The sequence below is a fragment of the Crocodylus porosus genome, unplaced genomic scaffold (genome assembly GCF_001723895.1).
Source record: "Crocodylus porosus isolate Cpor-Errol unplaced genomic scaffold, CroPor_comp1, whole genome shotgun sequence".
NCBI classification, from domain to species: domain Eukaryota; kingdom Metazoa; phylum Chordata; order Crocodylia; family Crocodylidae; genus Crocodylus; species Crocodylus porosus.
This window is the reverse complement of record NW_017728949.1, coordinates 1,308,314-1,336,215: the sequence shown is the minus strand read 5'-3', so window position 1 is coordinate 1,336,215 and position 27,902 is coordinate 1,308,314. Positions and strand designations below refer to the sequence as shown.

Genomic DNA, 27,902 nt, shown 5'->3' with positions numbered 1-27,902 from the left:
GGTGTAGTGCCAGATTCTGTGGACTGGCCCCATGCTGCCAAAAGACTGAACACCACTGCTGCAGAGCAACAAAATGATTATGCTTGGGGAGGTTTTCACAGATTAATACAAAAAATGCAATAGCCTAGTGATAAAGCTTGCTAATAAAAATAAATGTGTGCTGGAAGAAGCTGCCAGTACTCGATACAGTTCTTTAAAGAATGCACTTTGAATGCTAGCAGAAAAAAAAATGTAACAGTTACAAAAGCAATACACACTCAATGTGTACTTGAAAAGATAACAGTAAAAACTCTCACCAAGAACTCTGCTAAAAGCTGCAATGCAGGATACAAGACAGCATTGTTACACAATTCACAAAATAGCAGAAGGGCTTCCTGCCCACCAATCTGAAATGAAGTAAATTGTAGCCTACAGCTGTTGCTACCTGTGGAGCTTTGGCATCACAGGTTGTAGGAAAAAAATACAATACCAAGAAAAATCACACACTTCAGAACAGCTAATGTCATAATTAAAAGCCAAATTATTTTTCCAGTGTGTGATAGTGCATCAGATAGCATGCTATACTGAAATGAAAAGATGGGATGTCTTTCAATATATTCTAACAAACATGACCATAGGGCATAAGAAAATGCCCTGTTTACAAAAAAAAAATCAGCATCTGTACATTTAAGAACACAACATACTTTTAAAGATGCCAACAGACACAGTTAAATCCCCTTAAATTGTATACTCTTTTTTTTTAAAACCAAGTATACCATTTATTTTACAAAGGCCAAATATCACAGCAAGTCACAAAGTTATAATTTAATTAGGAAAAGCAGTAAGACAGAGAGAATTTAGCTCTTGCTGATTAACAAACAAAAAGCCTTCTCCACCACTTATTTAACTCATGGAATGGTAAGTATTATATAACTGTCATGCAGTTTAAATTCCCATTCCATCCCTCCCTAAAGCACCACATTTTAGGTAAACCTGATGCCTTAATCCTAGAGGCTCCTGGTTTTTCAGGCTGTTTTTTGGTTTTGTTTTTTGTTGTTTTGGGGGGGAGGCTCTTTTTTTTTCCATTCTTGTCCTACATTCATGATGGGTGTATAAGCAGGTTCTCCCAAGACATACTAAGGTTCAAAAGAATTGGCTGGTGTGCAAAAATGTGGATACAAAGCAACGCAGTACCCTAGAGATGACATGTTCACCACCATGGCCCAACAAAATGGGGAATTCAATGGTTACTGCTGAATTCAGAGATGCATCCTGGTGGCACATTCAGGAACAACAAGGTGGTCTACTTTTCCAATCAGAAGACAATACATCTTTAACTTGTGAAAAAAAAACCAGGTTCTGCAAACTGCTTTTATAAAACAGGGGAAAAAAAATCTTGCTTTGTAGTACAGCTATCAGGTCTTAAATGGGCAGAATTTAATGACAGTACAAAGAGGCCCAATTTAGTCTCCCATCAACACATGCATTTCATTAATATCACCACTAGATTCTGTACTACCCCTTTGTTTGGCAGGTCTAGCAGTATAGGCCCCAGTTAGTAGTCCTAGAGCTGACAGTAAGAAGATCTTGTTTACCCTAGAAATGGTCCTTCCAGATCAGAAGTGAGGTATATTGGTAAGGAGCAGTGCGCTGGAAAGCTTTTGTAGCTACTGCCCATTCAGTGGCTTTTTAGTGATAAACTGAGGATCTTAGTCACTAGAACATTACTTCCACATTACAGAAAAATGTTATTAACAAAGCACAATTCTTCACATAGCCAAAGCCTAATAGGTATCATCACTACTGTAATTAAATGAACAGATTGTTCTGTCCTACCAGAACAATGTCTCCTCCAATCCACCCACAAAACCTAAGATGTTAGGGTGTTCATTTAAGTACCTTGTACTTCTGCCTCAGCTCTTCAGTGTCTTCTTTTTCCACCTCCAGTACACGCCTCCGTTCAGTGGCATCTTCAGCATAATCAAGCTTGTCAATGAGCACAGATACGAAACAATCAGTTTCACCCAAATCGCCAAAAAATTACCATTTGCTCAACTGAGGTTTCAGAATTGGATCTTTAAATACTGAGCATAACTTTCCTTGCTTTGTCACCTCTCAGTGAAAACTACACACAAAAAAAATCATTATTTTGTCTGCTGTCTCTCAGAAGACATTTCCATTGCCAGTAATTGCCTTAATTTTATTTAGGACACGGGTTGACAACCCTTTGCCACTGCAGGCCAGACCTGGCCTCCTACCGCAGGGCACAAATCTATGTCCCCAGAGATCAAGCTGCTTGTGCCTACCCTCACAGCAGATATTGAGCCTTTCTGCAAAAGTAAGGACAGGCATGAGAGAGGAGAGGGCTGTGAAGGAAGGTGATGTGGAGGGGACAGGCAGCTTGGTGCAGCTCTGTACCACCTGATCCCCTGTGCCACCCTAAACTAGGTCAGGCCTTCCCAGGTTGCATCTAGCCTCTTTACAGGCTGGATCTGGTGCACAGGCTGTGGGTTGCTAACCTCTATTTTATGGAAATCAGCTCTCAAAGGCAAAAATTTAGACAGGCTCCAGATATCAAAATCAAAACAAAAACCACACAAACTACACAAACTACACACACGCACACAAATAATAAAACCAGGTAACCACAGATGGCTACTGGGTATTTTGTGGAGAAAGCTTTTTCCCAGCATAGATTTAACGCCAAGTTTTTCTCCGACTTATTGTACAAAGTTCGTACTTTTACACTCACTTCCTAACTACATTCCAAAACCCCAAGTTAATTACAGAAATGCTCTTTAGAACTCGCACCAGGATCTGTTTACCTCCATTTCCATACGGCCCATGCCCATGACATCATACTTGACGACGATCGGGATGGGATCCGTTCTGCCTGTAATGGAAACACACAAAGAAGGTGAGAGGCCAAGTCCATTGCTACAGCTCACTTTACACATTGGGTTTGGGTGGTTAGAGATCTTGCCTTGGAGTGCAGAGACCAGAAAGCTACAGTGAACCAAACACAAGCCATTCTCACAGCTTACATCCACAATACTTCTCAGCTTCAAACTGCCTGAGGTAAAATATGCCCATTAGTCCTTCCATACTTATGACAGTTCTGTAAACATTAACCACTTATGCAAAATTATGGTTAATGTTTAACGTTTCCAAGTCTTTAAAAAAAGTAACTGAAATATAACTCTCTCATCACCTTTACTTTTAGACCACAAATTACTGTGAATCTCTTTACCCATCGGCATGAAACTAGTACTTAACATGTTTTACTGCACAGTCATTAGTGGACAGCTAGGATGCCCTCCCACCAAGATTTTTATCTTATATTACATACAAATTATTGATGACAGTGCAGGTTAAAATTCTGTCATCACAAAATAAACATCTTCAGAAAAGGTGCTTAATTGCATCTTGCGCTCTTATATTCCCACTGAGAGCTGCTCTGTCACATACTGTGCAATCTGTAAGCTGTGAAAAGGACTAGTTGCGAAGAAAATTGACTTTGAACTAATCAAACTATGCTGGAGATTTTTTTTAACGTATCTTTAATCCACTCATAACCAGCCAAACAAAGCAAAATGGGGCAGACAAGCACTTTACTACCACAGCTTTTTGTTTTTCCTTTTACATCACAACTTGCGCTGTTTGTTGTGATGTAAGCCCACTGAAAAAGAGTACTTACCTTATCCGATGCATACCTTGAGTAAAAAAACAGAATGTTTACTCCCCTTATTACTGTTCTTGAGTTGGTGTAAACAATTGTTTTGTTATACACACAAATACATATATATTATACCTTTGGGCTAAAAGAGCTATCATTTTAGATCTTCACAAACTAAGACGCTATTTCAATCCACACGCACAAAAGAAAAACTACAGCTTTAAGGTCACCTCAGGAAAACACGGGATTTATATCAATTTGCTCTGTGTTCCACAGATAACTTTCTCTGGATGCTTCAAAAGGTAATAATCCATGGTTCTCACACCTCACAAGGACCATAAGGAGACCCTAAAGATTTCAGAAGAACTGGACAATTATTAAAATACCTGGGAATGTCAAAATTTCCATTTCTGGTAAGTCCATTTATAGTTTGTTATTAGTTGTACATTTCTATTTTTATTCTTTTAATTTTTTTACCATATACTCAAGGACTGTTTAGGTGGCACATTTTATGAGTCCATAAATAATATTTTTATTGAGCCATTTGGCCTCATTTAAAACAACATTTGGAATCCAATTTTTGAGTATTTTAGCAACTTTTTCCTAAAAATTGTGTTTCTCTTACGCCCAATGGTATAATAATTAAGCAGTGACTGCAATTTTTAGCAAAAGGACCAAATTAAAGACAGGTTATAAAAATGACTTCCTAGGTGCAGTATCACTTTCATAACGTCTCAGCCAGGGATTTACTGGTAAAACGTAAACCCAAAGAATGATTGAGAACAAGTGTTAAAAGATTTTTTTTGGGTGGTGGTTGTTTTTCAGTTTTTATTTTGTTTTATTTCTTCCAACAATCAGGATCTTTATATGCAAACTCATTACCTTGGTAAACCCCTGTATACAAATGATGCATCAGTACTTTTGCCTTCTAAGGCAGTCAAAGTTTTCAAAATCTATTGATTTAATAAAATGCAGTAGCAAGTGCTAGTGCCCATTATATCGAGAAAATCAAGTTTGGACAGTATTAGGATTTTATGTTTAAACTGATTTTTGGCAATTCTAACACAAACAGAAACATCCCTTCTTAGCAATACCCTTTAATGAACAAGGATCAGACAAGTGTGCATAAAGAAAGGAAAGGAAAGGAAAATGAAAGACCAAGCAGAAGGATGAAGGCTACAACAGAGAAAGTAAGCCTAACATATTGGTGCACTGATGACAAAAGGAGTAATTCAGTCTGAAAATAAAAAATTACCACTGCTAAGTTTACCATCACCACAACAAGTCCAGGATCATAACGCTGTAAAAAAGAAACACGATTTGTTAGGCAGAAACCATTAGGGGCAGAAAAATAGGCCATTTGTAGAAGGCAGACAGGATGGGTTAAAGTAATACTTGAGGCTTCCTTTTCATCCCCTCCACTCCACTGCCATACTTCATCCTGTGGAGATGGGGAACAAGGGAGGTGGTAGCTTTTGAGCAGTTGCTGTGTATTTTCACAACTGCTTTCACAACCCAGAATTTACCATGCATTAGAAGGTGGTAAGTTCCTGGTGGTGAACCAGTTTTATAAGATGCATTTTTGAAAATTTAAATAAGTAGATTTAAAAAATAAAAATCAAGCTCTTAAATACAATTTAGAAAGACTTTAAGGGGCATAAAGTCAGAGGTTTCCAGATAAGAAAAGGGAAACTTTATATACCCAAAGTTATGCCTTTATTTTAAATGTAACCATTATTATTTCATTAGGTAAGATTAGACACTACTCATGGGAGCCGCTCATGCAGCCTACACAGCTTGACATCAAATTGGCAAGTGCCAAGTTCTGGCACGTGAAGCATGTACTGCAACTAGGTGCAGTAGTGATTATTTCTATCATACAACAAAAAAGTCTGCCCGTGGTCTGGGGGGAAGTGCAATGTGCTGCCAGGAAGAGCAGAATATGGGTCTCCAGCTCTGAGCCCACTGGAACTGGGAGAGCCTTATCTCATGGCATGGTAAATTTCTCTTGGCTAACTGAAGATAAATGCATTGACTAGCTAGTGAAAAAACACATCTGACCTTGCTAACCACAACGCTGGGCCTTGGGGGCGTGAAGAACAGAGAGGGATTTCCAAGGCGTTCCTCAAGGAAGGGGAATCAAAGCACCAACGCCTAGCACACATCACTAATTGATCTTTAACCATTTTACACAAATAACTGAGGTTCTCTCACACCAAGAGCATCTCTTTAGAGCCGTTTCATTCTTTCTGTTGAACCCTTTCCAGGTATTCCAGCATACCTCTGAAGGGATGAAAGCTGACCTTTGAAGAAACTGATATACAAATCTTGGAGTTCAACAACCAGCCACCTCCACTGGTTAATTCATGCAGAAGACACTTGAAACTATACTATGCAACAAAGTAATCACACTGAACACAGAGGACATTTTGCTTTTATTGGTATCCTTACTACTGTATCTTAGCTCCAGTTGTATTTTTTACTTTTTAGGAGTTACTATATTGGATGTTCCTTAAAAAAAAAAAGAAAGAAAATATTTAGACACAGAGTAGAAACTTAGAAGCAAAAATGTCTAAAAACCAACTTGAAGAGTAGCCTGAAAATTGCTAAATTAATGTGTGTTAACACATTTGATGGAATTTGCAGAGATTTAAGAGTAAGAAGGGGGGTGGAGGGAAGGTTGTTTTTTTTTCCTCAACTAATGCCACAAACTCAACCAAAGCTCTGAAAGGTAAGCTGACACTGGAGTTGCAAGTCAACTTCACCAGTAGATATTGCGTATGTGATGTAAGACTGCTATTAACCTGAACTGCCACTATAAATACTGGAAAGAATATAAAAAAGATTTTGTTTTTAGTTGCAGACAGGATTTTTTTTAATTCTACAATGAGAATTTTAAAAGCACCTGAGACCTATATAAAGCTTATCTGGTTAAAGATATACAGCCAAGCAGGGAATTCCAATTTTCTCATGCTGTATACTGAAAAGGGGAAGGGAGCACCACAGTGAGTTCTTGAAGACTGAGCCTTTGGATGAAGTCTCTAACACCTCTTGTTAACCAAACAGCAGTAAAAAAAAGTGATCTCCATTTTTTAACTTATGCTGTGATGAAAGCAGCATCAAACCAGCAGATAGAAAGAGGGACAAACCTTGCTAATAAGGAACATGTGAGAAAGCTGGATACCAACCACAACATGGATTTCCTGCCTAGACCTCAATAACCTGCAATGAAGGATACAACCAGGGAGGCATTTCAGACTAGATATATATACACATCTGTTATGATTTCATTGTATTCTAGAGAGAAAATAATGCTCAATGTCTTCAGAGAATACTGGGTCAGTCTCTCTCTTGTGCAATAGTAAGTACAGTGTTAGTTCTTGTAAGTGGATGGAGACAGACAGGGTTTGTGTAGGCTTGAGACTACTTTTTGAGTGGAGCACAGTGTGTGGGGTCCAAATAAGAAATGGCTATATTTAAGCCCTGTCTTTCATAAAGTTCACCAGTACTTTGCATGGTTCTGACACATTATCTTTAAAACAAACAAATCCCAAGTTTAATGCTAGGTCAAAAGAAGGTAATTTCCCTGTGTCATGGTGCACTTACAGCACTGAAAATGTTTCCCCTGATTATGCTGGACACACCTACACATGTAAATAATTTGATGTAATAAACCCCGGAACAGTTTGGGCCAGAGTAAATTACTCCTAGGCATAGTGTCTACACATGCACCCAAGACAAAAATCAATTTGAGCCAGGATGGAGCAGGTTATACCAGGGATGCTCAGCCCCGCACTCCAAGTGACAGCATCAGACTGCAGAGGGACTGGCTGGGACAGGAGGATGCTGAAAACGCAGAGCTGTGTCGCTAGGCCGTAAGCAGAAGTCTGGCCCCCTGCTGGCTGGGAGCAATTTGTGCCATGGTCAGCATCTACACATGTATTTAACTGCAATAAAACTACCCAGGCCCAAGATAGTAGTCCCCGATGGTACTATCTTATGGGGGTGTAAATTAGTTTACTGCAGCCTAATACTATTGCATATGTAGACTGTGATGTTTTACTCTGCAGCTAATTAGTCAGTAAAGCGCATGTGTAGGCACCTCCACTATGTTTAAAACCCAGTAAGGTTTTTAAAGGGACCCAGTAAAACCTGGTAACGGTCCTATATAAAAATAAGAGTAGCAAATCGCTCCATTCCCAGAGACAGAATTGATGCATTAAATAAAACGTGTCCCTCATGCCTCTACATTCTGGCATTTTAACACAGTAATTAATACAATTATCAGGACAGGTTTTTTTAAACCTGTATTTTTCAGTTTCTTTCCTTATTTTAAATGGAAGTATAAATATATTAAACACATTTAGGTTGCAATGTCAAGCACTTAAAGTTAAGATATGTCTGAATTCAGGCTGCCTGATTTCTGCCCTTTATGCATATGCACTATGACACTATAACACAATCACATCCCATTTTTATAGGACATCTGTTTCATCAGTGCCAAGAAAATAAGCTAGTGTTCAGTATTTTATTCTCATTTATAACTGAAGTCTTATTTACTATATAACATTAAAAGCCTGCAACAAACACAAAATTATTCATTTCCTTGTGATCTTTTTATAGAGTTCTAATCCCACTAGTATTTAAGGGCTTCACACAAGCATTAATAAGGACTCCTGTCTCATGAGGGAAGAAAGATATCTCCATTTTGCAAACGGAAAATTGAAACAAACAGCCCGAGGTCATTCAATGAACTGGTGACAGAGCTAAGATTCAAATTTAAAGCAACTGGATTTCAAACCTTGGACTTATTTCTCAAGCCACAATGCCAGAAGTACTGGCAGTCAAGCAATTCTTTAGTCACTTGAGCACTTGCTGGCGCCCATAGATAAGTCTGATTTTGTTAGACTAATTTTTATTAAATGTTATGGCAGAAGGGCAGAAATAAACAACATTTCATGGAAAAGTTCCAAACATCCTTGTCATCTACTTACAATAGCTTCCCAATAAACAGCAACTGATTTCCCTACTGTGTAGCACTTCCTCATGAAGGTTGTACTTAGGAAGGCAACTGTCTGCACCCTTTTCTACAAGCAATCACCACCAGTTGATCCTCCTCACCCCCAGTGCACTCTCTGACTGGCAGGTTACACCATGAATCAGTTTCTACATTTCTACAGCTTCCGTCACCTCTGTGCCTTCCTTACCCAAGCACCCAGAAAATGAGATGCACAGAACTTGTGGCCACCTGTCAAACTTCTGGCATAAAAAACTTGTTCTTCGCATATGGTGCTGAACATGGTAAAGGCGGGGAGAGAACAAATCTCCTGTGAAGCACATGTCTACCTGAACCTTAAGATTTCCCTTTCTTCCCACCCCCCTGCCTTGATTTCTAAATATGTCCTAACTCTTAGCGCAAATGATGCAGTGTTCCTCTAAACAGATTCACCCAATGAACTAGTCTATCCTTTAGCACCACAAAATTTGTACAATGAATGAGAAATACATCCTGTGTAAAAATGAAGTCTCCAGTGCAGATTTAGCAGCGTTTATAACTAAGAACTGTTATTATGCTGCATATGAAAAAGGGGCAGAATCACTGTTCTCTGGCAGTTACACAAACTAAATATGAATTTTCAAAAAAAAAAAAAAAAAGTTAAATGCTTCACATTTTAAACCAGTTTATATATATAAAAATTATCCATTTTTTTAAAAAGGAAAATCTAAAACCAAGTTCTATTAGGTACAGCTACAACAATCTTCAACTGTGAGAAAGGTTAGTCTAGAAGAATAATGAAGTTTGGTAGCATGCAGGAGTGGTTTATGCTGGGGAGAAGGTAGCAGGACTGAGAAGCTCATGGACTCACATAATACCCACGAAGATGATTTGCCCCTGAGCACCATGTCCTGGGTCATTAAAGGGAGCCTGGCATGGATCTCACTTTGCTCTCAGCCAGAGTGCATTTATGATGCCTAGTATAGCATGCTACAGCTTTGGGGGCAGATGGACCTAGTCTGCATTATTCATACTCAGTTATTTTTTGACATGTGAAAAATATGCTGATAAGTGACAAAAATGGTGATTTTAAGAAGTATCTTGATTAATAGGATTTCATAGAGAAAGAAAAAGTACTTTTCTGGATTAAGAGCCTACTTGTATAACAAGTCAGCACTTCTACCCAGCTGCCCCCATATAGGACCTCTACTTTGTAGCAAAAATATTAAGAAATCTATATATGGAGTTGACACCCACTTTCCTGACACCCGAGTAGTGAACTGACCGAAGTGAAGAAAACTTTGCACCACACAGAGGAACAGAGAAAACAGAATTCTTACTAGATACCACTATACCCTACCTAAATGATCCTTTTCAGCTTCATAAAGCTCACCATTTTGATAGCAGTGCAAACCGAGCACAAAAAAAGCTGCCTCCAGCCACCTTAAGGCTTCCAGAGAAGAAAATACACACAAAAATTATTTAACTTTCACGCACTTCGAACTCCCTCCTGACCAAACAAGAAAAGTTTATTTGATTCAACAAAACAATTATTAAAACTTACAACTGGAACAGGGGCAAAGTTATTGGTTAGTTGCTGATTAACCTAGTAAAATGCTAACTTCTGATTCAATAGAACAAAGAGGCCCTGTATTAATGCTGCTCTTGCATTACCACAGATAACCAGATCTGGTTGATAACGTTTATCTAAAGTATAGCAGAAGCATAGTTTAAGCCAGTAGTTTAATGACATCTGTCAAGCAAAACTGTGTGTGAATGAAAGTGGGTTATGGCAAAGTGTAACATAGCTACATCCTTGAAATGTTTCCTTTAGAAAAGTAATCGGTGCAGCCTGCACTGGAAGCAGTTAAGGAAACATGCGCACCTTAGATAAAATGGACTTAAAATAGGTGGTTCTACTACAAAATGTTGAATAGTCATACTGACATAGCAGCTGCAAAAAGATCAACAAATGGCCAAATAATAGCCTGAGGCAGATGCATAAGGCAGGCAGGCAATGCTTTCAGTGTTTCTGAAATCTTTCATTTCTACCATCACCTGCTGCACCAAAACTATATTTTGGAACTCATTTGACATAAAAAAGGGAGAAAGATTATGACCCAAGAGTTTGCCAGAAGTTCTCAAGGTATAGAGCAAAATCAGTAATGAAAGTTTCAAATATCATCTTAAAGGAGGGGTGGGCAAGTATTTGGGTGGGAGGGCTGCTTAGGGAGTTTTGGGTGAGCAGGTGCAAGCCAGATCAGCAACTCTTCCCCCCCTCACCCCACAAGCAACTTACCAAAACTCTCCTAAGTGGCTCTGCTCCATGTGTGGCTGGGATGGGGCCAGAGGTGGGCAGCAGGGCAGGTGGGTTGGGCTGGGATCATGGGGACGGGGCCCAGGACAGAACTGCAATCTGCTCTTGTATGTCCCTGCAATATGCACCAGTTCTGCTGGGCATGCAGGGAGCAGATCATGGCTCTGCCCTGGCATCTCCACAGAAGCCAGCCAGGACCTACATGAGCAGGGCACATGGCCAAGTGAATAGGATGGGACTGAGGGCAGGTGGAGAGCTGCATTCAGGAACAGTAAGGGCAGGTGGGGCTGGCTAAGGCATTGCCGCCACTGGGGCTGCCAGGAAACTCATCCAGCCACCAAGCCACTTCAGCCCCACTGCGCGTCCAGAGGCACTGCAACCAGCTGCTCACGTCATGGCTCAGAATGCCTACCTCCCACCTGGACCAGGCAGGACTAAGGGACCCATCATGGGCTGGACAAAAATCCCTTGGTGGGCCAGATCCAGCTCACGGGCTGCATTTTGCCCACCCCTGCCTTACGGTCTATTACACTATTTAGTTCTTCTTACTTAAATTGGGTGCATTTTTCCCCTAAACTTCCAGATTCATAGGATTATTTCATCCACTACTCTCAGCCTCTTCAATCTATTGTCACTAAAGCTCAACACATGTACAAATCCATCAACAGCATTTGCTAACTTACCAAAAAAACCCCCAGCAAAGTGAAAATTCTTGAATCTAACTCACCCTTTTTCATCTCAGTGGTTTGAGGTTTTCCCATATTTTTCAATGCATTCCAATACACAGAGCAGGCTGCAGTTCTTCACTTGATTTTGTTTCTTTCAGGGTAGCTAACTTTTCATTCAATATTGTTTTCCCCCTTATCTAGTTCAAATGCAACTTTCATTTTTCAAATTTTAAGCTATTCTTCTACTGAGGTCTGGACACACGATAAGCTTTACACCAGCCTAAAAGTGGAACAAGCATATGACGTACAACCCTACCCTCATGTAACTTACCTCAATCTGGTGAAAAACTGCCCTGAGAAAAAAGCAAAGATAAAGCTAAACTGGTTTAGATGCTGTGTGCACTATCCTGAGATAAGCTATGCAGTTTGCTCACAGAAAACCAGGTACTTCCTTCTCTTCAATGCTCAGTGGCAAGGCACAATAATATTAACCCACTGCATACAGCTACCCTGGAATCAGCTGCTCACCTGTCTACTCCAGATTCTGGTATAAATAACATCAGGTTAGAAAGCCAAGGTAAATTACAAGGATGTAAATGCCTCATGTTTCTAGACCTTAAAACTCTAGTAGAGCACACATGAACTGATTAAGCTTCTATTTTTTATACTCCCTAGCTTTTGAGAAATTTATACCATCTTACTTCCCTTGTCTTGTGAGATAAGGATCATGACATTGATCGCCACCAGAAAAATATGTTTTTGTTTCTCTGCTTTCTTACTCTCAGCTGCTTCCTTAAATCTCTTACATTCTGTTTTCTAATTCAGTCAGTCGTCAATCCATATCTAGTCCTCTGCAATTGAAGCTCACTTAACACATGCCCCATATGAAGTTAGCTAGAACTTTTAGCATATTCCTACTCAGTATTTTATTGATGGTTGTTCAGCAATAGCTTTCTAGTTACAAAATTCAGTGCATGAACTAACATATCAACTAGTTCACAAATTCCTGAATTTCCTGCCAAACACTGCTTTCTCTTCCCCACCTTTGAAAGAGGAAATTGGCACATATTTACCATCTTGCTATTCATGATGAAACAGCCACCATACCATCTGTGCAGCAAAATGCTTCTCAAAAGCCACTCTTACCTTCTGTACTGAAAGCAATGCTAGGCAAATGAAAAAGCTCCAATATGTTTGTTTAATGTTTATTGGCTAAAAAGCTAAAAATGCTATTACTGTATGTTTGCCAGAAGACTTCAACATGAAAGAGATAAGGAGAAAGATGAGCAGGAATATTCCTGCTGGATTTACACAAGCTCTCCAAACTAAATAAGACATTAAGAAAACATGTTTAAACTCTGTTTCACAGGATTAGGCTTAAAACTGACTCGGATATTTTATGCAACATATCCAAGTAATTCTGCTTCATAGTTTCATAGTTTCTAGGGTCGGAAGGGACCTGAGCAGACCATCTAGTCCGACCCCCTGCCATGGCAGGAAAGAATACTGGGGTGAAATGACCCCAGCAAGATGGCTTCATTTATATCTAAAGATGCAAATAAAATCAGTTGGCAGAAGCTATCCTAAATTACTTCCAAAGGGGTAGAGAAGAATCTAGCACTCAAACACAGTAAGAATATAAACTGGCATTTTACTAAGGACCGATTCATAGCTGCTTGAAAGCAATTCTAGCTTTCTATCAGCACTACAAAAACAGCTGCAAAGACAGCTCTATGGGGTAATATTTTGTGGCACACTAACTCCAACAGCATCAATGTCAATTTACTTTAGGAACTTGTAGAGTGAGCTATTGCATAAGTTACTTGGTGCTACAATAACATCCACTTGCTCTGATAATAATTGTTAAGCACGAATTTACTTCCAGCTACCATCCAAGAATGGAAGATACAAAATTACACACCCTTTACTTGCTGGTTTACAGTCAGATAATCCCCAGCAAACTAATCCATCTCCAAGGCATAGATTTATACTGACAATTTCTTCTTAAAGGAGCCCAGGAGGGAAAGAGCATTAATGGCATGACCCTGTGAGAAGAGGTGCAATATTAATGATTGGCAGTTATAACGTAACAAAATTTTTGTCTAAATTCATTGACTGGACGGGAGGGGGAAAGCCCTTGGCTCATATGCCTAGAATCAGTTTTAAAAGCCAAATGAGAAACCACATTACTTGTCACCTTTGTAAACCTGCAGAGGTCAATCAGATGGAAAGGGGTATGAACTAATCCCGGCCAACAACATATGCAAAGCTAACTAGGCTACATAACAATAAAATAATCAAGAGCCTTCTGTAGCCAAGTACAAGTGTTAAATGGCAGTTCACAACAAGGGATTTTGGAAAAATGGACCTTTAACTATCACTGGTAAAATGTGACAATAGCTATAAACAGTAGTTCCATTTACAAGCTATTAAAGGGGCTTTAAACTCTGCATTAAGTATGACAGGTACTGCCATCATTGTTCTGCGTTTCTTATTTATAAGGATTTGGAAATGTGACATTTATTTTGGTTGGTTTTTTTCTGGCAATTCTCTTCCATTTTTGGTTCTTTTAAAAGTGGTTTTACTCCTCAAGCTTACATAAACTTGAGCAGGGCTGTTGTTTCTTTGCTGGTGTTCATATTTTTTTTTTTTTTATTTTTAAGATTCAAGCAAAAACAAAAAGGGGAAATAAAGACAACTTAACTGTGAGAGAAGAACTACTCAGCACCAACAGTGTCAGTGCCATAGACATACCATACAAGATTCTGCTAATCAGCAAGAGGGAAGGACCTCATGATGTCACCAGCAATTATGAAACACAGGACCTTCCACCCCGCCACTACTAGAGCTGCTGTTTTATCTGCAAGGAGTATAAACAATACTATAACCTTCTTGGATGAAAGCTGCCACAAAATTTCCATACTTTGCAAAGCACACATTAAAGCAGTGGTTTTCAACGTGTGGTCCATGGATCCCTGCAAGTGTGAGGATTATGTCTAAGCATCCTGCAAAAGATAACAATGATCAAAAGTATGTGAATGCACATATTTATAATTCAAAGGGGTCTCCAAATGAAAAAAAAAAAAACCATTGAAAACCACTGCATTAAAGAATTCTCAACAGTATCAGAGGTGGACCAAACTGGGTTAGGATGGTTTTACCTTTTCACTTTCATTTCAAAGTAGGAAGAGGTAGGAGAACAAGTCTTAGGATCTATAATTTCCCTGAAATTTTAGATCAGCTTGAATACGCAGAGATTTAAACACGCAGCAGCAAAAAGTAAGCAGATTCAAAGGCTCGATACCCACAATGGACAAATCTCGGTCTGGATAAGTAACCAAGAGTTCAAATGTTTATTGTAAGCCTATGGAGGCTCCAGTTCCCTTTACATGAGGCATCCATGGCACCTCTCCCTTGTCCAGAGACCATACACTTAATCACCTATTTCTACTCTTGGTGTAGTCCAGTGGGGTCCATTAATATTGCTCCTAGGCATTAAGGTATCACAAGTGTGTATGTGGCATGTGCATGTGCATCTCTCTCTCTCCCTCTCTTTCAATGGGAAGTTTCGACCTGTATCTTTGGGCCCTGGTGCCTCCATAATTCTGATACACACAGTGCTATCTGAGACGTAACAAAAAGAGATTAGACTAGCATTATCACATGTTCAGTGAACTCCATGACAAAGCAAAACGTCAAGGTGTGTCAGTTACATTCATTTCCCCATAAGTATCATGCGCTGGAGTTAGAAGAACGAAAACCATGTTAGAGAGAGAAATATTTTGACCACCAATAAAGTACTGTTTACACACACATACTTGAAAATAACTTACTGAATGCCTTGGTTCAAACTAGGAACATGCATTTTTGCAGTTTAAAGATCTCATTAAGTCTTCAGTAGACATCTGCAACACCTCTCTCTCTAGTGGGGTCACATCAGAGATGAAATTGCAAATACCTGTTTTCAACCTAGCTTAAGGACCTCTCCAAAACAGATCCACTAGTTAAAGGTAACAAGTCAAATATTTCCCTTCAAACTGGTACAACTCCATCAGGCTTCTCTAGTGTAACTGCACAAAAAATCTGGACTAGAGATGGCAGGCACTCTAATATACATTGATGCCAACTAGCACTTAAAATGTCTGAAGCAGACATAGTATATGCAGAACAAACATACTGCTAGAGTTAGTGGAAATTAGTAAAATCCTTGAACAACATCTAGAGAAACCAGAAATGAGCCTCTTCCATCCATATGAAACCTCTGCCACTGTTTTCAGCCTCCACTGGACCCTTTTACTTGCCTTCTAATGGCTTCTGACACCATGTTGAAATGTTCACAGGAGTTATTATCAATTTTGTACTTTCAGGTTTCCTTTAATACCAAGTATCTGCATCTTCCAGCTAAATGAATAATGATGTAATTTTAGAAGTTGTGCAAACTACCTGATAGTAAGCAGGCAGTTAACTTCTTCCCCTCCAAAAAAGCCAAACAGTGATTCTCTCACACACCCCATACCACATAGGCCATGTCTGAGCTAAAATCATTTAAGTGAAGCAGCAGCTTCCACTTATGAATTGCTGGCATGGAAACTTAACAGTGTGTTTGTTTGACCCAATTAACAATGGGAAAGAAAACTAATCTAGAAATAAAAAGTAAAACGTTTTTTAAAACTGAAACGGGTGTTGAATCTGATTTTCAAACACAAGGTTTTGAACTTACCCTGAAGCGATTTTCCCAATCCCTGGCCCAGCTTCCACCCATGTTTCTGGAGTAAGCGGTGTCCAATATTATCCTGACAGACAGAACAGAGAAAACAAACCAAAAATATTCCAATAATATATTCTTCCCTTCCCAATGACATTTAAACATGTGATGAGCAAGAGATAATCTACATATATGCATGCAAAAAATGCTACTGAAAAGGCAATATATGCCCAATAAAAGGGAGACACAAATGTCAAAAATTGCTGGCTAGAATTTTTCCAGGGGGACAGGCTATCAGGGAAGGTCACTTTCTGATGGTGTGCTGGGCAACTTTTGTGCATAAAGTTTAAAAAAAAGCAAATGTGGGAGAAAATAAAGTGTACCAATAAAATTGACATTTAAAAAGCATTAAAAAGCATTAAATCAAGCTAATACAATCATATCCATCACCTAGACAGCACCACTTTAAGATTTTTTGTAAAGAAAATCTACATCATGTTTAGTCATTTTGTTGTGTGTCAGGCTTTTATAATACTGAGTAAGTTGTAAGTGCAAGACTGCCCCACCACTAGAAACCAAAACACAATCATAGCAAAATCCAGGCTAGACTTGATTGGGTTTTTTGTTTTGTTTTTTATATATATGTATATATATAAACTAGCATGCAGCCAATATTAAACTGAAAAAAACAGTGAGATTAGTAAAACAAAAAGTGTAAATCAATTAAAATAAAATGAGCTCAAGCACAGACTGGGTGATGCATTTCACATGTAATCTAACAAAAATACTAAGATGTTAGAATGAAACAGGCCTAGCAATAAGTTAACAGCAAGGAACCATTAGTGCATGTAGGGGAAACAATAAGCATAATGTCTCATCTTCCAACAGAAAAAAACTAGTTCAGAATAAAGTCGAAAGTTACTAGTGCAGCAATTAAATGTCAGCTTTCAAGTGGGGCTAAATGGAGTTCACTGTGTTTTACATAGGAGTCCTTCACAAGTATGCTAATGGCATCCTTTTCACTATGAAGCCAACTGATTCTGTCCTATTGATCAGTTTACCCTTTTACTAGGAAAGAGATCAATAAACAATTAGTTAGCAAACTAGTTCTGTAAGCCTCTCAAACAAAGACTCTCTCAATTATTCAGATTGTAGCTATTAGCCTCTCTGCTCAATTTTCAATATGCAGCTTGGGCTTTTTAATTATGCAACCAACTACATGAGTAGTATCATGAGTTATAATGAGTTGCATGGCTGTGATATTCAATGATGCATTGTATCCTAAAATGAACTAATAAAAATACTACAAATTGAATTCAATAATAATTTAGTAATCATTAAATGCCCTACATCAGAACAGCAGCATTTTACATTCAGTCTCCATTGGTGAGGATGAATGCATAGTATGCAAGGCAATGGTCAAAGAGGCCTACAGAACACAAGACCCTTCCCTGACAGCTGCGTGGGGGCAGATTTTTCCCCTCAAAAATTTCTACCGAGTTAAAACCATTTTTTTTTTTGATATACAAGAGAAAGAAGACAGTGTCTCACTCATTTTTCCCAGGAAAGGGTGGATGTGTCTCCCACTTTATGGGGTAGCCTGATGAATCGGTAATGAGTACTACATTGAAAAATAAAACAAGGAATGATGGGAATGATATGCCTGGAAATAAATTTTTAAAATCAGCAGAAGCAAAAGGGAAGATGAATAAAAATTATGATTTCAAACTATAAACAACATGGAAAAGCATTTTAAGCTTTAAGGCATATGAAAACTTACCTGTACATGCAAATGGCAGACCGTTTATGGAACGGTCACAACTGCACATTTCTCTCTGTAAAATGGGGCTGTAATTCAAAGATTTTGTGGGTATTGCACTATAATGGTTCTACCATCACACATTAACTTTATCTGACAAAGGATTATCAAAGCAGATTTAAAAAGCTGATGCTGACAAAAATGGCTGCATTTTTTAAAAAGGACAAAAACTATCATACCATCTTTTGCTAAGTGGAGATGAGACATTGTGCTGACTGTGTTGTGTTATGAATGCACTAAAATAAACAGACAGATGAAGCAGTATGCTATTTCCAAAAGCAGTGCAAGTGGAGTGAAAGCATTTCCATACGAACCTGGCTTTAAAAACTGGGCTGTCAAAAGAACAGTTAAATGTAACACAAAGTAAGAAACTGTCCAATCACTAATGGTATTTTTTTTTCTTTTGCTTTGTTTTCAATTCACTGCTTGCAAGTAATGTATTTATTAAAGAAGAGTGAAAGCATAAAATAAAATTCAACAAGTCAAGACCAGCTGGGAGATTCAAGAGTGGTGTGTTGTGACTGACACAGTGAAGGGGTAAACAAATGTTAAAGGGGAAAAGAAAAATTTAGAAAGGTTATACACACTAGCACCACTTTTACAAAACCACTCAAGAAGATGGTCACAAGTTGATTAAGATAAGTTGAAAATGATGGCTTCATGCCTGCATCTTACTGTTTCTCACTGCATCTCAGTTTCCAGGAAGGAGATGGCATTTTTCACAATACCATCCAATATACAAAAATTCTGATGTAACGTTAAACACATTTTTTGAAAATTACTAAGCAGTGAAACTATTTAATAGTTTAAAATAATCAGTTGAAATAGTAGTCTGTTATAATTAAAAAGAAAAAAAGTTTTAAGAGTCTGGTATTAAATTTTAGGTGAGGCCTATGCACTGAGCAGACTAAGAAGGATGGTTCACTACCATATTCTACCCGTTGCTTCCTTCCACTTTGTTGCCACAGACTTCTTTCTGTCTGAGAGGGACTGGCAAGGACTCTTGAAGAGTTTAAATGTTGCCTTAAAAGATAGGTATTAGGTAGGGATGGGGGTTGGGGAAGAAACAAAACTTTTAGGCTCACAGAGAACAGTAAGCTACCGTGGTTCTCATGCCACTAACTTTCCCCCCTTCCCCCAACTGGCCTCTGATGTGAAAGGCACTATTAAAATCACATAAGAATTTCCCATATAGCATCACAAAGGATTGTAGTTGGCTTTGATCATGTTTCTAAAATACTACTAATCTTCCCTTGTCCACTTCTTAGGGAGAAAAAAAAAATCATTTCTTACTTACAAAAGCCTTCTACTGCTGTTGAGAACTGGTACTCCCTTTGAATAAATTAACCCTATTTAGTAGAAGTTCTCCTTTCTGAGTAGTTGTAATGGTTTCCAAAAAAATGCTATTTGCCAGTCCACGAAAATAACTCCTACCTCAGAGTACAGACAGACATCACTCTTCTAACATATAAAGTGTCAATTCAGAGCTCTTTGTAGCAAAGTCATGATAAAAGCTGCCACAGCAGCCAAGTGAGCAAAAACACTCAACTGGCGTTTAAACAAGTTATGATACAAGGGAGTCCACAGGCAATCAAGACTGTGTAACTTAAACAGCTACATGCATATAGCAAACGCTGTGATATTTGTCTTTTGTGATGAATTGTGGGCATCCCAATACATAACAAATTTCAGAATTTTTACTTGTAAGATATATTACAAAATATTGTCGAAGTATTTTAACATTATCTTATGCTACAGTTGCTTCTCCTACAAGCGCTTTAAGAAAAAAGTAATCATTCCCATTTTAGAGACAGGAAAGCACAGGAAGCATTTTCAAAAGTTATTAACTTGTTTGAAAGTCAATAGGAGTTGGCTACCTCACTTTTGAAAATTTTGCCCCAAGTGACTTGTCCAAGGAAACACAAATCAGGGAGAGCCAAAAACAATATTCTAGGCTTCTCCAGGTCCCAGTTTTATGTTGTAACATAAGACTGCCACTCCGATCACTTTTCAGTAGTACCAACAATTCCCGATCATGGTACCCTGATTAATATAAACTCATATGAATGCAATGAAAGTGACTTGAAGGATTCTGGTGGTTATGGTACACCTCATACAATGCCAGTTATTTCATCAAGTGAATTCAACTGTGTTACAGATATGCCAATGGCTAATATGGTTTCTTCCTCTCCCCAAGATCTCCCCTGTTCCCTTCCAGGGACATGCATTTCATACTATTAGTCTGTTTCAGAACTGACATGGCAACATACATCTCTTGAGTGGATTGTAAGCTGTGCTGACTGTGTATCAAGGAATCTAAAAGCAAAGACTGGATGCTACTGGTTGAACCCATGCAAACAAGAGGCTGAAAAGATTTCCAAAACAAAACCTATAGCTTGCTACAGATGACACAATGAAGACTAGAGAGAAAAGCCAAATAGTAATGCTACACCAATTCAGCTTCAAGAAGCACGTTATTTATAGCATCGTCCACATACGGCTACTGCTAAATGTCAAATCAGCAGCCTTATCAAGTAACACTTTGGAACTACTGGAGTCCACAGATCTGTACCGTTATGCAGTGTAACAAAGCCCAACTTCACATGCTACAGCAGATCTCTAGATGAGCTGGCTGAATTCTGCTCTTCAACAATTAATAACTGGAGTTCTCAACCCTGGTGTAGCTAAAAAACCTACTTAGGTAACTGAATAGAACTAGAAAGGAACAGGATATTAGTTATGACAAGTACAGACTAACAAGTTTAAGAGTAAGTGGATCATATGCAGTCTCCCATCTAACCTGCAACAATGACAACTTTATTTTATTCCCTGACATTCTGCTGCTCCAGAGAGCATTGGGAATTTTGCACAGGTACTCCCAGGGTACTACTAAACTTCTAGTTAAGTCACATTATCATGACAAAGATTAAACTGTCAAAAACAAGTTTCTTCAGCAAAACATGATTAGCATGAAGGCCATATGGATTCCATATGCTTATCCTACAATCAGGATTCAGCCACAATACTTGGTAGCTTTCCATGCCACATCCCTGGACTTGGCACACTTTCTTAGCACATTTCAAGCAAAAATGTGCAACCTGTTCTATAAAACTTATTTTATAGAAAGAGTCACATTTTCAAAAGTGCTCGGCACTTGCAATTTTTAGTAACCATTGATTACCTCACACCTTTTAAATTAGGCCAAGAATTTTTCTCTGTAAATAGTATGATCTGCAGCCATAAAGACAAGAGTCTAATGCCATTGTTGGAAAAAATATTTTAACCCTATATCCATATAATTGGCATATAACTACTAGCCACCTGCATTTTTGCATGACTCTACAATTAACTATTTTTAAATTTTATTTGATGCAATGAAACTAGCTGGTTCACATTTAGTTGTAGAAAAATGCAGGGGGGAGCCCTTATTAAGAAAAGTTTTTAAAAACACCTGTCAACAAAGTGCTATAAAATATCGACCTGTTTTAATCTGAAAGAAAAATAATTCTTGATATCATTCAGCTGGTTATATTTTGGAACTATGAGCCTAAAACTTCTCATTCATCATTTTACCTCTGGATTCCAAATCACTATTTCCCATTCTACATTTCCACAGAAATACTTTGTTGCAATTACAGTCTTAACCCCGAGTCACCTACAGCCTAAACGAGGCATAAAAGGTAGATCTTCACATACACCAGATGCTATAGATTAGTTTTTTTCTTTTTTTTAAACTGCTATTACACTAATTCAAGGCACGTTTCAAGAATGTAATGATCTGTAGACTCCCAAACCTGTTTCCAGCCACCTTTGAGTTGCATGCTGTAGCAATACAGTCAGCACCTCTCAACAGATAATGCTGCAGAGATGGAACTAAATTCAGCAGAGATGCACAAAATGTACGCTGTAAGCGAAGCCATTCTCCCTTAGAATTTCCAAAAGGGTCTTATAGCTACTAGTCTTGTCTCTCTCTCTCTCTTTTACAAATCTAAACCCTATATCGAAATCTTAAAGAAAATGCATTTATTTAGCAGTATATAGTTCAATTCTCAATAGCAATTCCAATTTAAAATGCAATTTAAAAATGGTTTGAACTGTCATTGCTAAAAATAATTTCCTTTTTTCCATAAAGACATTTAGGATCCAATTCTGTTCCATGGAAAATGGCAAAACTCCCATTGATTTCCAGTGGTACAGACCTTGACTCTAAGCATTACTACCGAGTTCCTTACCTAAAGGCAAACTGAATCTTGTAAGAAAATTATTTAAAATCATAAAGTGTAATGCACATTATACTTGAAAATGATAAATACCACACGTGTCAGAACTAAATATCTGAAAGCGTTTTCCTTGTGCTCACCTCTCAGTCTGAATTATTGGCTGTAACTTCTGAAGGAGCGGATGAAATAAATAAATAAAAAGCGACCCAAAGCAGAGAGGAACTGATACCTCACATTGCCTGAGGTGACAGACATAACACTTGTAGGAGAAACAGAGCAAGAAAGCTCTGGTTTTGACAAATTAACACCCATTTCATTTTTTAAAACCTATTGTAGTTTTACAATTTTAGGTATACCCAAATCTGTCAGAAATGTAGGAGCTTAAATTGTTACATACACTTAAATGGTTAAAGATCATTTAAGATTAGCAGATGTGACTGTTTTCTTAAAAGCACCAGTAACACATTTGTTGAAGAGGACAAGATTTTCATTTTTTTGAAAAGTAAAATTTCCTATTCTAAGAAATAAAGGCAACCAACCTGGTTTTAAACTCCTGTTTCAATTAAAAATAAAAATTAAAAATAAGAAGAGCTTATCCCTATAAGAGGATTTAGTAGCTGTCCTCTGAAATATCTGAATTATGAAGGCAGGGCATCAGACAACTGGCTGCTAAAATATTTCTTTCTAAAAAGCACATGTCTCACTCAACCTAACATACAGCCTAGAAGTTTGTGCATCTAGCAGAATAACCTTTAAAAGTATATTTTGACTATCTGATGCAAGTTAATACAATCCATTCATTTAAAAAAATGTTTACTTTGTTTTTAAACTGGATTTTTCTACAGAGGGAAAATGTGACAATTTAGATAAAAACCATTCAGGTTTGGGGTTTGATTTTAGTTTTTCTCTAAAAAGAAAAACTATATGCCTGCTTTCTCCATCAAACGTGCTGCTAAAGATTAAACAGTAGAATGGAACTAGATACATTTTTTAACCTTAAATTACAAACTAAAGTTTGAATATTCAGATTTAATAAGACTTTCAACATTTGAATTAAATGTATGAATAAATAAGCTATTTGTGTTACAATTCATTTTAGATTTTTTGATGCTGTACAAAGTCTTCATTTGCATCAGAATATTAAATACATAGGGCTTCCACGATGATCTGCAACTTAGCATCTGGCTCAGCATTTTGTACTTTTAAGTGTACAATGGATTTTACAGACAACTATTCCTTAACACTGTCACAGATTAAAATATTCTTTCGGACTGCATGTGTTTTCTTTTGTTCCTCTTCTCTCCCCCACAAAAAGGGAGAGGAGAAAGAGGGGGGAAATACTGGTCTAGCCTGCAGATAATAGTTGAATAACCTGGTTAGTGATAACCTCCACAGTGGTAGGGAACAGGATATCAACTCTAGCTAGTTTTCATCTTATTTGCATAGGGAAACAGGCTTGGCATTTCAATTAGGATTCTTCTGTCACATTAACAGATCGAATTATTCAGCAGAACATCAAATACAAATTCTCCCCTCTGCAGCATTATCTCATGCGTCATCAATTACTGCCATGCCTAAATCTAGCATCATGCCAGCACATTAAGACAGTAGGTACTATATGCAGTGTTCACTGGACCAGAAGAACAGAAATAAGAAAGGGGAAAGGAAACCCTAGAGAAGAAATTAAAAAAAAAGGCAGACCGTGCAATACAAACCAGATCATGGCTGCTTAGCTAATATGGGCCAACTGCTGTGGAAGAAAAATGTCGAACACCCCAAGTTGTGTAAATTTTTGTAAACATCTAAACACGCACACAAACACACACAACACCAACCTATACAGGAATGCAAATATATATTGATCCTTTGCTAAGGCTACAGGTTAAAAGTGCACATGCTAATTGAATGAAACTTTAGAGTCAATTTTAATTTCTTTGAGGGGAAGAACTACCTGAGAAATGCTAGTCTTTAAAAAGAAACCTACCCTGAGTCAGATCACCATTAAGCTTCTCTATTTTTCCATTGCAAGTTTTATTCCTACTCCATTAAGAGTGCCAAAGAATATTTGCATCTAAAGGCTGATATTACACACTGAATCTACAGACGAAATTTAGGTTGCATAATTTTATAGCATCTGAAACTAGCAAAAGATGCTGGGCAAAAAGATAAAATCAAAAGTTTAAGAAGCTTAAACAACAAAGAGGCCAAAAAGCTAAAATTTTCCCCATTCTACACACACTAATCTTATTAGTTCCCATACCTAACGCAACAAAATAAAATGTTTTTTTAAATGAAATATGAAGCAAAGTTATGTTTTATTTAAGTAAACTTATATGGAAAGTTTTAAGATTAGTATTGCAACATACTTAAAATTCAATTCCCCGCACTGCTTAAACTACTGTTATCATTTAAGAGTTATTCTACACATTAGTTTATAAATTTGACTGTTCAGGAAATGCACACTAAAAAGGATCAAAATACATTTCATTAGGCTCACAGAAACTTTTTGTTGAGAAATTAATTTAAATTATCAATATTTTACAAGATTAGCTTCCATAAGTAAATATATTATTTCACTTAGTTTCTCTTGTATCAAGATGAAACATTTTAAAGTTGCCTAGATTATTAAAAGTTTAATTAAAAAGTCTAAATCCAAGACACACTTAACATTAACACAGGGCATGCAAGTATACTAGAAAAGAATATTCCTGAACTATTATTTCCACTAGAGTGTCTGGCCCTACCCAATGTAACTGCATTCACATCAAGTACCATCCGATCATGATCTATTCTGCTGCTGAGCTGATGAAAATGATAATGTGTAGCTTACCGATTCTATAGGCTTGTCTAGAGATGCTTGCTCAATCTCCAAGTGTCCTTCTTCATATTGATCAAAATGATTACCCTGCAAAAGAAGAACACTGTTATCTCTATGATAATAAAGACATATCCCAAAAGCATGCAGTTTCCAGTGCAGTAATATTACAATGGTTGCCACTAATTGAGCTTCAAACCCATTATACTCTAATTTAGGGAAAGACATCAACTACCATATTTACCTGAATCTAACGAAAGAGGTTTTTCCGCATCCATTCAGCATGAGAGGGGGAGCACTTCACTGTGGATTTGAAAGGGGGGAGGAGGTGGCTACTGCAGCTCCAACTCTGACCCTGAGCCGAGACCACTATCACCTCCCCCACTTATTATCAGGCACAGATCCAGCTCTGGCTGGATTCCCTCCTGGGGCATGGATCACATAGCAACTCTGTGCTCTACCCAGTCAGTCAGCAGCAGCACAGCTCTGACCCTGGAAGGCTGCTGTGAGGCCAAGCAGAGGCCGTGCTCCCATGTGCTCTGCGACCAAGGAGGGAATGAAGGCAGAGTTGTATCAGGTAGGAAAGGGGGAGAGGGGTAGACACTGTGGGGGGGGCAGACTGCAGGGAGGGGGAGGGAAAGAGGGCAAGGAGGGCACCTGCCCACCCAATCCCAACCTCCTCTGTAAGGGTGCGCTGGCATTTGCATAAGGCGGGCATGCAGTAGCAGCCTGGAAGGGCACCTCCAACAAGGTAGAGCAGCAGACTCAGCTCCGCAGGCATGGTCTGGATGCGGAGAGCAGCTGCTAGGGGCCCTACCCCGGTGGCTCCGCCTGCCGTGGGCTCTTCTGAGGCCTGTACCCAGACAGAGCTCCTGGTAGGGTCGGCAGCTGTTGGGGGGGGGAGGGGCAGGGGCTGGCGATTCCCTTGCCCGTCCCTCCTGTGCCTGACTTGGGGCTCTGGAGGAGCAGGTACGGGAGCTCCAGGCTGAGGGGATCAGGGCTGCAGGGGATCAGGGCTGCAGAGGACAAAATTGACTCATATTTCACTGCAAGACCAATAATCCAGAGTATGGTCCCCCCAGGAGACTTGTTCAACACGGGAGAAGCAGAAGCTCAGGCTAGCGTGGTGGAGGCTCCCCAGGTACAACTGAGGAACAAGTTCAAGGCCCTGACAGCCATGACTGAGAAGGACGAAGGGGATGCCTCCAGCAGGGACAACGCCACTCCACGTATGACAGACGGCACAGAGAGGGAACATCGGGAGAAGGAATCGCCAGGTCCTTGTCATCGGGGACTCCATCCTAAGGGGAGTGGAGGGTCCCATCTGCTGACCCAACCCCATGGCACAAGAGGTCTACTTCATGCCTGGGGCTCGGATTCAGGACATCACAGAAAGGATCCCGGCCAACATTTGACCCTCAGACCAGTACCCCGCGGTTCTCATCCACATGGGAACAAATGTTGTGACCAGAGGCAACCCAGACCGCATCATGAAGGACTTTGAGGCCCTGGAGGACAAGCTCAACAAGACGGGGGCACAGGTGGTATTCTCCTGGCGGGTAGGTGAGGATGGCGACAAGAAGCCCGCATTGGCGAGGTCAACTGGCAGTTATGGAGTTGGTGCTGCCAGGTAGGCCTAGGGTTCCTGGATAATGACCCACACTTTCATGCAGGGGACTTGCTTGGGTGGGACGGGCTACACCTCTCCCCTAAAGGCAAGCGTGTCTTCTCTTCCAGGCTAGCCGATCTCGTGCGGCGTGATTTAAACTAGCTTTGCTGGGGGATGGGGCCACAGGAAGACATGAGAACACCTCCCAACCAAGACAGGTGACATACACAAGGAGTACCCAGGTAAGCAGCAGGGGTCCAAACAGTCCTGAGAATCGGGGGGTAGCATACGCACCAATTCAAGGCCTTAAATGCCTCTATACCAATGCTTGTAGTATGGGGAATAAGCAGGAGGAACTCACCCTTCAGATAGCTTGTTCAAACCCAGACATAGTAGGGCTCACAGAAACCTGGTGGGATTCATCCCACGACTGGGCAGTCAACATTAGGGGCTATAGGATATACAATCAGGATACAACAGGGAGGAAGGGCGAGGGTGTGGCGCTCTATGTCAAAGAGCAATATACATCCTCAACTAGCAGGATGGGATCAGAGGAGGGGTAGGCTGAAGAGCTCTGGGTCAGAATATAGGGGGGTCGTGGGGAAACAGACTTAACGGTGGGGGTCTACTACAGACCTCCCAACCAAGGGGAAAAGCTGGACCATGAATTCTTGGGTCAGCTTGCGGAGGCACTTAAGGCAAGGGATGTAGTTGTCATGGGTGATCTAAATTACCCGGACATCTGCTGGGAGGAGTAGTCAGTCAGGTCAGACCACTCACAGAGGTTCCTGGCTGAGATACAGGACCTCCACTTAACCCAAGAGGTGCACAGTCCTACCAGGGGGAATGCCCTGCTGGACCTGGACCTGGTCATAGGCAATGACCTAGTGAGGGGACTCCAGGTCCTCAACCATCTGGGTGATAGCAATCATCACTTGCTAGAATTCACCATCCAGCGCAGGATGTCAAGGGCCTGGTAGCAAGGCTGTAGGGAAGGGAATCAGATGTCGAAGGTGAGTGGTTGCTCCTTAAGGAGACGATCCTCCATGCCCAAAGGGAGGTAATCCCAACAAGGGTCAAAGGGAGCAGGAGGGCACA

General features: G+C 39.4%; 1 protein-coding gene across 4 annotated transcripts in view; it reads right to left on the bottom strand.

The window, feature by feature from the left end:
• Positions 1 to 27,902, bottom strand: part of GPATCH8 (G-patch domain containing 8) — a 71,172-nt gene that overhangs the window by 21,461 nt on the left and 21,809 nt on the right. For 2 of the 4 annotated variants that reach the window (XM_019553876.1, XM_019553877.1), the window contains exons 2-5: positions 25,211 to 25,285; positions 16,357 to 16,429; positions 2,805 to 2,872; positions 1,879 to 1,965 (exon numbers count right to left, since the gene is read on the bottom strand). In XM_019553876.1, coding sequence (XP_019409421.1) covers positions 1,879 to 1,965; positions 2,805 to 2,872; positions 16,357 to 16,429; positions 25,211 to 25,285 — 303 coding nt within the window. Of the gene's footprint in view, positions 1 to 1,878; positions 1,966 to 2,804; positions 2,873 to 4,910; positions 4,956 to 16,356; positions 16,430 to 18,474; positions 18,493 to 25,210; positions 25,292 to 27,902 lie in introns of those variants that run through there. The other 2 variants (XM_019553880.1, XM_019553878.1) reach the window with 2 other exon arrangements.